Below are 12,017 nucleotides of genomic sequence, written 5' to 3' on the forward strand. Positions count from 1 at the left end.
TAGTCCAGTTGGGTGCTTGCCTATTCTATGGAGTGTTTGGTTTAATCCTGTATGTCCTATTTTCGGACGGGTAATGACCATCTCTTCCCTTGGGCTCCCGCTCCGTATTCCACCAGCTCCTACATGTTTCTGAATACTGTACAGATGTCTCCCTGTGTCACTTAAGTCCCAGTATTCTTGCCAGGTTTTGTGCATTTTAGTCCTTAATGATATTTTTAATCTCTGCTTTACTTAACGGTATTTGTATGTCAATTAAGTGTCGTTTTAATGATTGTTTGGCCAATATATCTGCATTCTCATTTCCTTCCACCCCTATGTGTGCAGGAACCCAAAGGAAGTCAACACGACCTTTGACCCCAACAGTGAAACCACGTGACTGAGTTTTTTTTCTGCTTTCTTTTTAAAGTTTCACTGAGACAAATTATTTTTTATTAACCTTTTTTTATGTGTATAACAGTATTTACTTGACTTTTAGTTTATATTAGGATGCAGGTTTAAATTTATATTTTTTTCTATTTTCTCGCCTTTCACAAAACACAAAACACAAAACACAACATTGTTGACTTTTTGTACAAACGTCTTATGTTCAACATTTTATTTTGGCCTATGTTTTTATTCTGTATTGTTTTTTATCTTGCACTATTTTAACTTATGTAAAGCACTTTGTAACTTTGTTTGGAAAGGTGCTATACAAATAAAGTTTATTATTATTATTATTATTATTATTATTATTATTGTCATTATAATTTGTGCAAAATTATAACGGAAGTTATCGTTTGATTAATTAAAAAAAAAAGTTTTTTAATATTTGTTAACCAACTTCAACCAAGCTAAGAGAGAGCTCACTGTGGAAAGGGGGAGGAGGAAGTGCGTCAGGTGTCACTACGTCACGCAGGTAATGCTGAAAGGTGTGGTGAAAGGTTCTGGTTTGAATTGAAAGCTGTCGAGCTGGAAAATCCGCTCGCAACACACCCGCCTGTAAAAACATCGTGAAGGGCGACACAGAGGCTGTGGAGAGCTTTTGTTACCTGCGCAGTTTATACACAAAAAGCTGCTAAAAAAATGAGCAAAATCGCGAAATTATTCAAGGGGAGCTCCAGCTCCAGCTCGAGTTCATCGAGCTCCTCTAGGTCCAGACACCACCGGTCCAAAGGTGGACCTTCACCTCAAGAGGCCATCCACAAACTCAGGGAAACAGAAGAAATGCTGACGAAGAAACAAGACTACCTGGAGAAGAGGATACAGCAGGAACTAATGATAGCCAAGAAGAATGGCACAAAAAACAAGAGAGGTAGGATTTTTATCCGAGTGTGTAAACACCTGTGCACCTGTTCACCTTTGATAAAGGCTTTTATGAGGCCTATGTGCTCCTAGGGCTTAAAATTGTACTTTTAAGAAGATTTAAGGGACAAATCACAGGAAAAACTCTTTACAAGTATTAAAGTTTATAATACTTTCAGTAAGGCAAGGCAGCTTTATTTGTAGAGCACATTTCAGCAACAGGGCAATTCAAAGTGCTTTACATAAACATTCAAGAACATTGTGACAAAGTGCAAAAGAACATTAAGACATAATTGAAACAGTTATAAAAACATTAAAGATTAGAAAATAAAAACAAGCAAAATAGAGTATAACACACAAGAGTAAAAGCTCTAGTGCAGTATAAGATCATTATCTGGTTTAATAAAAGGCAGCAGCAAACAGGAAAGTTTTAAGCTTGATTTAAAAAAACTCAGAGTTGGAGCGAAATAATAAAGTAACAATAAGGCCTCTAAGCTACACATACTTCCCTATAAGATGATTTGCCTACAGTGATTTGTTTTTAAGGTTGTGATGATGTTTTCCATGTGAGCAAATGGTCCAGCAAGTATAACAGGTTTGTAACAAGTGAGATGACATGATGATTAAATAAAATAAATTTTATTTAACCTGAAAGTTGCTCTCCCTGTGCAAGAAAAGTCACAACTTTACGAGAAAAAATCATAATATTACGAGAATAAAGTCATAACTTTACAAGAATAAAGTCATAACTTTACGAGAATAAAGTCATAACTTTACGAGAATAAAGTCATATGACCGATCAAATAAAATACATTTTATTTAACCTGAGAGTTGCTCTTCCTGTGCAAGAAACAGTGTTCACTGTGTTTTCTCATGTAAAACCTTGTGCTGCTGCATTGCTCGTTGAATCACCTCAGACTAAAAATAAACAAAGGGAGGGACTTTGTTTCTTTTGTTTGCCCAGCACTCAACCAAATAGCAGAGGCCAGAGGAAAGGTGTGCAAATTGTCACAAAAAAAAAATCACAATATTTCTGTATCAGCTGCCCTGCAGGCCTTGAAGAGGAAGAAGCGCTTGGAGCAGCAACTGACGCAGATCGATGGCACGCTCTCCACCATCGAGTTCCAGAGGGAAGCTCTGGAGAACTCACACACCAACACCGAGGTCCTGAAGAACATGAGCTTTGCTGCCAAGGCCATGAAGGAGGTCCACGAGAACATGTAAGAACATGAGCTTCATAAACAACAAAAACTGATCAAGATTTTGTTAAAACTGCATCTTCTTACTTGAAAAATCTTGGGATATACAGCAATAACAATCCCTAAAAGTCCTGGCATGATTGTGTTTTTGTATCGAGTTACTTTTCCAGTTGACCTTGCAAGCTGATTAATTTGACTCTTGATAGGAAACCTAGCAGTGTGTGCCAGCAACATCATGTTAAGACATTTTGTAACATACTTTAGAATGGAAAACTGCAAAAAGGATTTCACCTTAGCAAATTAAAAATGTTCAGGAATATTTATTTTTATTCATAAAGCTAAAAGGAAAATCCTCAACTCAGGACAAACTTTTACAAATTGTTTTGTTTTAGGTGAAAAAGAAAACTATTAATAAATGAAAGGGAAAATAATCATGATCATTTTCAATAATTAAATAGTCATTAGCTGCAGCCCTATAAGTTACAGTTAATTGTTTCCATCTTTTTGCTTTATAGCATCCAAGAATAAAAAAAAAAAAATATATATATATATATATATATATATATATATAATTTGGGGGGTTGTTTTTAAAGGAACTCCTTAAAGTGAGGAAAAAGTTTAAACTTAAGTTTACAGTGATGTGTAATCTAAACTCTTTGCCTCTCTCTTTTCTTATTTTCAGGGACATTGACAAGATAGATGATCTGATGCAGGACATCACAGAGCAACAGGACGTGGCCAAAGAGATCAGTGAAGCAATCTCTGGACCTTTCGGCGAGACATATGACGAGGTTGAGATCTTTTACTTCCAATATCAAAATCAACTTTCATAGCAGCATTCACTCTCTTTTACAAAATGCATCTAACAACACTCCTGTGTAACTTGTGTTTTCTTAGGATGAGCTGATGGCCGAGCTGGAGGAGCTGGAACAGGAGGAGCTGGAGGACAACATGAAGAGTATGGGCGGATTACCCAGCGTGCCCAGCTCCAGACTGCCGTCTGCACCGGCCAGTCACCGCGCAAGTAAGTTCAACTCTGTATTAGAGGGGAAAATTACTACAGCGGCTATTTTAAATGTACGGGACACTTTCACATTGTTATCACCAAATATGAATTTTAGAATTGAGCTGCCAAAAATACAATCATATGGCTGATACTGAGGACATTGAATAGTTATTTATCCAGTAAGAATACCAGATTTTTACTTCAGCTTTCCAAAGATTAACATTTGCTGCTTTTTTTGCATAGCAATAAAACGTTATACCTTCAGGGGTTTTTGACTGTTGGTCAGACCAAAATCAGCACTTTGAAGACATCCTTTTGGGCTAGAAAAACATATAACATATGGCCATGTAACATTTTTAAACATATACACTGTTTTGATGGAATTTTATGCTTATATTAACCCTTAGTACCCTGAGCCTACGTAACCCTTAGCCTTACCCTGATATAAATGTTCCATAATATTTGCTAGCATTCATTTTTGTCCTTTCTACAGCAACCAAGAAAAGGGTTGAAGATGATGACGACATGGCCATGCTGGCATCGTGGGCAACCTAATTACATTAAGGCAGCTTTAATGTATCTCTCTCTCTCTCTCTCTCTCTCTAAGCTTTTTATATTATTTTTGAAGGTTCTTAGGGAAAATAAGCTTATTGGCTTGTAATGCCACTTTACAGATTATATTTATCAAGAAATTAACATTTTTTAGTGAAGGAATAAACAAAATGTTTTTGTTTTGTTAGCCTGTACATGCACTACTTTCATAGGCCAAATGAAGACATAACGAAGATATGCCTGTGATGTTTTTAACACAGATCAGAATGCTTAACTGTATTGGCTGTAAATAAAGTAAAATTTTGCTTTAATGTTGTAAATATATTGCTTGCTTGCATCACCGTTCAACAATAAAACCGTCCCCTACATAGACTATTGTCTAATAGTATTGTCTTAATTACTGTATTTACAGTGGATGAAAATTAGATTTGTTTGGATTACAAGGGTGACCAGATGTTGGTTTGTTAGTATCTGGTCACCCTAATTACAAATGATACCAATTTTGAAAGACATTTTAGTTCACTTAATACTCATCAATGGTATAGATCAGGGGTCTGCAACCTGCGGCTCCGGAGCCACATGTGGCTCTTTAGCTCCTCTCCAGTGGCTCCCTGTCGATTTTTAAAAATGGAAATGAATAACTGTTTTTTGTTTACATTTTCATTTTTATTTATCATTGTTGTAGGTCTATGGTACGACGGAGTATTAGGGCCACATTGAGGAAAAATAAATAAATCTAACATTTCGAGAATAAAGTCATAATATTATAAAGTAGTAATTTTACGTGTTATTTTCTTTTTTTCTCTTAAAGTTATGACTTTATTCTTGTAATATTACGACTTTTTTTCTCCTACATTTATGACTTTATTCTCGTAATATTACGACTTTTTTCCCCCTAAATTTATGACTTTATTCTTGTAATATTACGACTTTTTTCCCCCTAAATTTATGACTTTATTCTCTTAATATTACGACATTTTCCCCCCTAAATGTATGACTTTATTCTTGTAATATTATGACTTTTTTTCTCCTAAATTTATGACTTTATTCTCGTAATATTACGACTTTTTTCCCCCTATATTTATGACTTTATTCTCGTAATATTACAACTTTATTCTCGTAATATTACAACTTTTTCTCGTAATATTACGACTTTATTCTCTTAATATTACAACTTTTTTCTCGTTAAATTGTGACTTTATTCCCGTAATATTACGACTTTTTCCCCCTAAATTTATGACTTTATTCTCTTAATATTACGACATTTTCCCCCCTAAATTTATGACTTTATTCTTGTAATATTATGACTTTTTTTCTCTTAAATTTATGACTTTATTCTCGTAATATTACGACTTTTTTCCCCCTAAATTTATGACTTTATTCTCGTAATATTACAACTTTTTTTCTCCTAAAGTTATGACTTTATTCTCGTAATATTACAACTTTTTCTCGTAATATTACGACTTTATTCTCTTAATATTACAACTTTTTTTCTCGTTAAATTGTGACTTTATTCCCGTAATATTACGACTTTTTCCCCCCTAAATTTATGACTTTATTCTCGTAATATAACTTTTTTTCTCGTAAAGTCATGACTTTATTCTGTTATTCTTAGATGTTTTTTCCCTCAATGTGGCCCTAATACTCCGTAATACATTTGCTCTTTGGCCCTCACCGCATTGGACTTATATACTATATACTTAGACTATAAACTGTGTCATCACATGATCAAATGTTTTGCAGCTCCAGACAGATTTTTTTTACCTAAAACGGGTCTTTTGATAGTAAAGGTTGCTGACCCCTGGTATAGCTTCTATACTGTATTTACATCCTTAACTATCACCCTTTTGTCTCATTATCTTACATCCGGTCAGGCTTTTATTTTGAAAGGTGTGACCGGGTGTAGCGTCTGTACGTCCGGTTAGCTTCTCTTCTCTGTCAGCAGGTAGGAGGAAGTCCTCTAGTTAGAGTTGAACCAGCCGCTCAAAGACAACTTATACCTGAATAAAACCTCGATCAGGACTAACACAGAGTATGGACGCGAGTAGACCACTTCACACGGAAGGTGAGCCACTAACTTTATTATCTATAACTGTATAAGTTGTTAAAGATATAATGGGGAGTTTCCTATGCTAATAAAATTAGCACAAAGTTAGCTTCTAACTGTTTACAGGCTAAACATTACCACACTAACCCGGATGTATGACGTCATCAAACAGAAAGTTTTCTTTCTTGAAAGAGAAATAAGTATTTCAGCTACTTTAGTGTTGTTATTACTCTGTTATTAACTAAGTCCTATGCCTGTATTCTCATGGATTTAGCACAATGTAATGGGTAACTGATTGGGAAGCTAATATCATCATATGTGATGGATATCACACAACAAAAACACACATTTTATATCTTAAATATTTAAAAAGTATTGTTTTTTATTGTACTGGTGTAACTACGTTATATTATTAGTTTATATGGTAGCCAAAAAAAAGGTAAAAACTACAATATCCATTACATTGAGTTGAACTAAATTATTAGTCAATTAATTAATCGATTAATTGGCTACAGTTTCTGATCATCAGTTAATTCATTGTTTAGGTAATTTTTAAAGCAAAAATAGAAGCTCTATAAATGCATTTTTCGTTATTTTCTGATATGTTACTGACCAAACGATTAATTGAGAAAATATCCAGCAGGTTAGTTATAATAATAATTAAAATAGTCATAGTTAGTATTAGGGATGTAACATATCAGAAAATAATGAAAAATGCATTTATGGAGCTTCTATTTTTGCTTTAAAAAATACCTAAACAATGAATTAACTGCTCATCAGAAATTGTACCCATGAATTTTCTGTCATCAAGTAGTCAAATAATTAATTGACTAATAATTTAGTTCAACTCAATGTACTGATGTAACTACGTTATATTATGAGTTTATATGGTAGCCAAAAAAAGATAAAAACTACAATACCCATTACATTGAGTTGAACTAAATTATTAGTATCGTAATATATAAATATCGTATCGTTGTCAAAAGAATTGATATAATATTGTATCGTGAGGAAACTTGTGATTTACATCCTTGTTAGTATATAAACTCTTGTCAAGACCCTATAGCAATCTATCCCAATACTGAAATATATAACTTTACTGACCACAGCCAGAGATGCCACTGGAACAGAAGAGGAGGCCAAGAAGGCAGCAGCAGCTGCAGCCAAGGTGGCTAACCGCCTGCCCGAGATTCGTCTGGTAGTGCTGGGCTGGAGGTGGCCGGGGAAGAGCCTGACTGGAAACACCATCATAGGCCGGGAGGAGTTTCGCTTGGAGCGAGCGGCCGAGTTCTGTGTGAAGAGACAGACAGAAGTGCTAGGACGGCAGGTGACTGTGGTGGACACTCCAGGCTGGTTCTCCGCCCAGGATACACCACCCTCCTATAAACAGGAGCTAGTGAGAGGAGCATCTCTTTGCCCTCCAGGTCCACACGTCTTCCTGCTCGCCATCCCCGTGGGCATGTTCACAGAGGTGGACCGCGCTCGCATCGAGGAGCATGTGAGCCTCTTCGGCGAGCACGTGTGGAAGCACACAATTGTGGTTTTCACCTGGGCGGACGTGTTGAGGACCATTTCAATTGAGAGGTACATTCGCAGGGAGGGCAAGGAGCTGCAGTGGGTGCTGGAGAAGTGTAAGCGAAGGTACTTTGTCATTAATAACTGCATATTCGGGGAGCATCCCCAGGTGGGGCGCTTGCTGGAGAGAGTGGAGAAGATGGTGGCAGAGGAGGGGGGCTACTACAACCCAGAGGAGGGGGAGAAGGAGAAGACACCTCTGGATGAGAACCAGAATCCAGCCAGAGAGGGGCGGGAGCTGGGGGCACGGCCCAAACAGAACTCAGCTCTGAGTTTGTCCAAAGCCATGGAGGTGGAGCCGCTTTCCAGTGAGTGATGCACTTACAGTAGCTCACAAGAAAGTCAAACTGAAATCTCAGAATGTTATACGAGTTTCTTTCTGTTAATTAAATATAACAATTAAAGACCATGAACCTCTCTAACACTGCTATAATACTAGTGATATCACAGCTAAATGTGTAGTAAGCTTGTATAAATGTCAAATGGAGCCCTATTAATAATGCACTCACTGTGTCTAATTCTAGATTAACAAGACACTCTTGGCTGGCCGGAGCATCTGCCTTACTCTCCTTATGGCAAAACTGCTTATTAGACAAGAAAGAAAAGGGTAACTGAAATTTCACTGAATGTTCAAACCAGTGTGATTTATTTATTTTTTTAATCAGACATGTTATGTATGTTTTAGTCAAGTGCTCTTTATGATTCTCACTGTGATGATATGAGAGGCCTTTGCCACGTAAACACCCTTTTTTTCATGCTGTCCAAATATTTATACTCCCCTGTTTTACCATGTAATTACATTTTGTTCTTTAGATGTTCTTGTTATAGTACCTGGAGGGTTGTGTGACGGGAGGGATTTCATTTAATCTAAAACGAGGAAGCACAAGCTGTTACACGTATGGCAGTCATAATTTTTAAACCCAATGTGTGTACACGCTTGGCGAATACAAACGGCAGAACTGCACTACTAAATTGTTACTATATTATTCTGTCGGCGACCGTTGAGGGAACTGCTTTTTTTAACGATTCCCATTTGTTGTGACCAAACTGTAAATGCTTTTCTCATGCTGCAATGTTTATTACACTCTCAGTGTACAGTTATAAAGCACTTGGGCAGTTATTGATTTTGTGAGTTGCCTTACAGCAGTGGTTTTGTTTCCCTTAAATGGATCTTTCACATTTATATCGCTGTGTGGCAGAGGGATGTATTTCAGGAAAGGATGCGCTACAATGGAGAGCTGCAATGATTAGGGGATTTTAATCGACAGAAAATACATCTGCAACTAGTTTGATAATCGATTAATAGTTTGGTTGGTGAGAAGCACTGAATGTAAACAGAACCCCACCGGGCGCCTTAAAGGTCTTTGTTTGCAGAAAAAACAAGAATCTTGGTGAAAGCTGGTGTCTGGTGTCTTTGGCTTTCACCAGGCTATACAAGCAGTATGTTGAGACTCTCCAACTCGTTGTTCTGGTGTACTATTATTGGATAGTCAGCTGCTCTGGACAGACCCTCAAATCTTCTATGAGGACGCGTGTAACTGTAGGCCTTTGATCAGGTAGTGGCATACTTGCCAACCTTGTGACCTCAGAAATAGATTTCAAAACCAAAGTGGGGCATGTGGGGGTCCTCCTCCAGAAAAAAAATAGTTTCAGAGACTTTGTTTCCTGCAATCTGGTGACTTTTAAAGAGTGAAAATAACAAAATAATAAGATATGTAAAATATGATATATATGCGAGAGCTAAGCGACGACGGCTTTTCGCTGTGTCTCTTCCACCGGGAAACAACATTAGGCGTAGCTCTATTGTTGTCCGGGGGGAAACAGTAAGGCTTATACACGCTGTACAGTGCCAGAAACAGGTTGAGAGTACAAAAAGGTGTAAGAATGTGTCATAAATTTGGAGAAATATGTGAGTGACCCTGGGAGGAAACCGGGAAAATCGTTGGGGTAATGTTAGACCGCCATCCGAGTGTCCCAGTTAAAGGAAACACTAACAATGGTTACATACTGTTGTGTGAACCAGTTGAATCACTCCAATACTACCTGTGTCTGTTCACAGTAGCGAATCCTTGCCATGAACATATCCCTCTGCTGCAGATCAGTTCATATATACACAATATAACTATCAGTTTTACTCTATTTTACGTGGGAACACTGCTAATTTAGTTTTAGTGAAGCAGGTGTGAATCAGGTACTAATAACATTGCTAGAGTGGCTGTGAGTTTCAAGGACCCTGGGAAATATCAACTGACTTAAAGCCTTTTATCGTAGGAATGCTGTAGATAATAGTTCTTTTAAGAAGCTGGCAGTCTTTTGCATGAATATGTTTGTACTCATTAGAGAGTAGAGAGCAAACTCAATGCTGTATACTCAGATATGCACTATGACTATTTCACCCAGTGTGGGCAAATACAAACATGTTTGTTGACATTTAGTTACGGTAATATGAGACGGGGAAACAGGGAAGACCTGTTGTACACTAGTGCCTAAAGGACTCAGTATGACTGAAATTTTATTTTTTCATTTTATTCAGGGGGTTTGTCAAAACAACATGGCTACAGATGTGGGTCATACTGTATTTGGTTAACTGATAAGAGGTCTGATAATCAGCACTCCGATATGAGTGTTCAAATGGAACAACTAATGCATCAGTCAGAAAACAGCAAGTGTTTCATAAAAGTAATAATTAAATGGGAGGAGTTTTAAACAGAAAATGAGGTCAGTATATAGCAGACGTGTACAAAACTGCTATAGGGCATGCAACCCAATATAACCCACCTTTGTAGCAGTGTTTGTAATGGTGATTGAGTTACTTTTCTAAGTCCAGCATGTGAATCAAGTTACTCTTAAGAAATTAATGGACGAAGCAGAGTCGTCTCTCTGGGCTTTAGTAGGCCTACAACGTGTCTTATTGTCCGACACTATTCACAGTAGATCTGCTTGTTAGAAATGCACTGTGTTGTTCTTCTACTAAGTTCAAATAAATCTATATTTTGATCTAACTCTGGTTCTTGAATCATTTACAGGTGAAGACTAGGGCTGTCAATCGATTAAAACAGTTCTCAAACTTTTTTCACCAAGTACCACCTCAGAAAATATTTGACTCTCCAAGTACCACCATTATGACCGATGTTAAAATACAGTAGCGTAGGCCTACCCTATTCAGTAATGCACAGTTCACGCAGGAGGCAAATTTATTCCTAATAAGAATATTACTTATTGTTGACTTTTGTCAGCCACATCCACGCTGTACAAAGGGGGAGCACTAGAACCGGCACTTAAACTCTTCCACACAACTCTCATACTACGCAAGGGGCAGCCTCTCACACTAGGCCTGCACGATATGAGGAACATCTGCAATGTGCAATAACACTGTTCAATATTGCGATGACGATATGACTTATGATAAATAAACAAATATTGAAGTGTGCATATTAGCTATACATATACATATACTGTATTTGATATATAACCAGGCTAAATGTTGTTTCTAGAACAGCAACAGTAATGTTTACAACAGCAAAGTCACCATATAAACTCATTAATATCTCACTGGAGACAAATCTAACATGTTAATAAAATAAATCATATTCCTGACATGAAAATACTAAGTGAAGTTTATAAAGACTGAAGAACACAGACATCAGTCAGTATCAGTCATTCCTCCTGTCCTATGTCCTCCTGTCCTGTCCTGTCTTCTGCCCTCCTGTCCTCTGTTCTCCTGTCCTCTGTCTTCCTGTCCTCTGCCCTGCTGTCCTCCTGTCCTCTGTCCTCATGCCCTCCTGTCTTCTGTTCTCCTGTCCCCTGTCCTCTGTCCTCCTCCCTCTGTCCTCTTGCCCTCTTTCCTCCTCCCTATGTCCTCCTGTCCTCTGTCCTCCTCCCGCTGTCCTCCTGTCCTGTCCTCTGTCCTCCTGTCTCTATCCTCCTCCTGTCCTCCTCCCTCTGCTGCAGTAACATTAGGGCTGATTGAGGGAAGAGAGGCTGCTTTGTTTCAGCCAGCAGATGAGTTTACATGTAAGATATGAGACAAACTGACCTAAACAGTGAGACTACACAGCCTGCTGCAGCTTTAGTTTCAGCTGGTGTGGCCGAGGGTTTATGATACTTTATGAAGGTAATAAAATAATAACACAGAGGCTCAGTCTGCAGCGCATCACCGCTTCACGTCTTCCACTCCTTCACAATAAACTCACCTGACACTGAACACTGGATCACTGCTGACCAGAGAACTAAAGTCATTCACAGCTCAACTAAATAACTTACACGTGTTTACTGTCAGCTGTCAGCCGCCGAGCTAACCGTGCCTGTCTACAGAGAGACTGCAGACAGAGCAGATTGAAACGTTGCTTTCCTCCAT

The 12,017-nt window shown here is 37.8% G+C and overlaps 2 protein-coding genes across 3 annotated transcripts; both read left to right on the plus strand.

Annotated features, from left to right (window-relative positions):
* Positions 1 to 879: 879 nt before the first annotated feature.
* Positions 880 to 4,411, plus strand: chmp4c (charged multivesicular body protein 4C). The gene is made up of 5 exons (XM_037756215.1): positions 880 to 1,291; positions 2,324 to 2,501; positions 3,163 to 3,271; positions 3,378 to 3,504; positions 3,980 to 4,411. Exons 1-5 carry the CDS (start codon positions 1,063 to 1,065, stop codon positions 4,039 to 4,041), a joined length of 705 nt encoding a protein of 234 aa, XP_037612143.1. The 5' UTR covers positions 880 to 1,062; the 3' UTR covers positions 4,042 to 4,411.
* Positions 4,412 to 5,944: 1,533 nt separating this feature from the next.
* LOC119480424 (GTPase IMAP family member 9) lies at positions 5,945 to 10,662 on the plus strand. 2 transcript variants are annotated; one of them, XM_037756614.1, is made up of 3 exons: positions 5,945 to 6,103; positions 7,195 to 7,968; positions 8,185 to 10,662. In XM_037756614.1, the coding sequence occupies exons 1-3, from the start codon at positions 6,073 to 6,075 to the stop codon at positions 8,187 to 8,189; spliced, it is 810 nt and encodes a 269-aa protein (XP_037612542.1). In that variant the 5' UTR covers positions 5,945 to 6,072; the 3' UTR covers positions 8,190 to 10,662. The 2 variants fall into 2 exon arrangements, with proteins under 2 accessions (XP_037612542.1, XP_037612541.1); XM_037756613.1 differs by lacking the exon at positions 8,185 to 10,662 and having other exon boundaries at positions 7,195 to 8,178.
* Positions 10,663 to 12,017: the final 1,355 nt, after the last annotated feature.

This window comes from Sebastes umbrosus, chromosome 21 (genome assembly GCF_015220745.1).
Source record: "Sebastes umbrosus isolate fSebUmb1 chromosome 21, fSebUmb1.pri, whole genome shotgun sequence".
Classification (NCBI taxonomy): Eukaryota; Metazoa; Chordata; class Actinopteri; order Perciformes; family Sebastidae; genus Sebastes; species Sebastes umbrosus.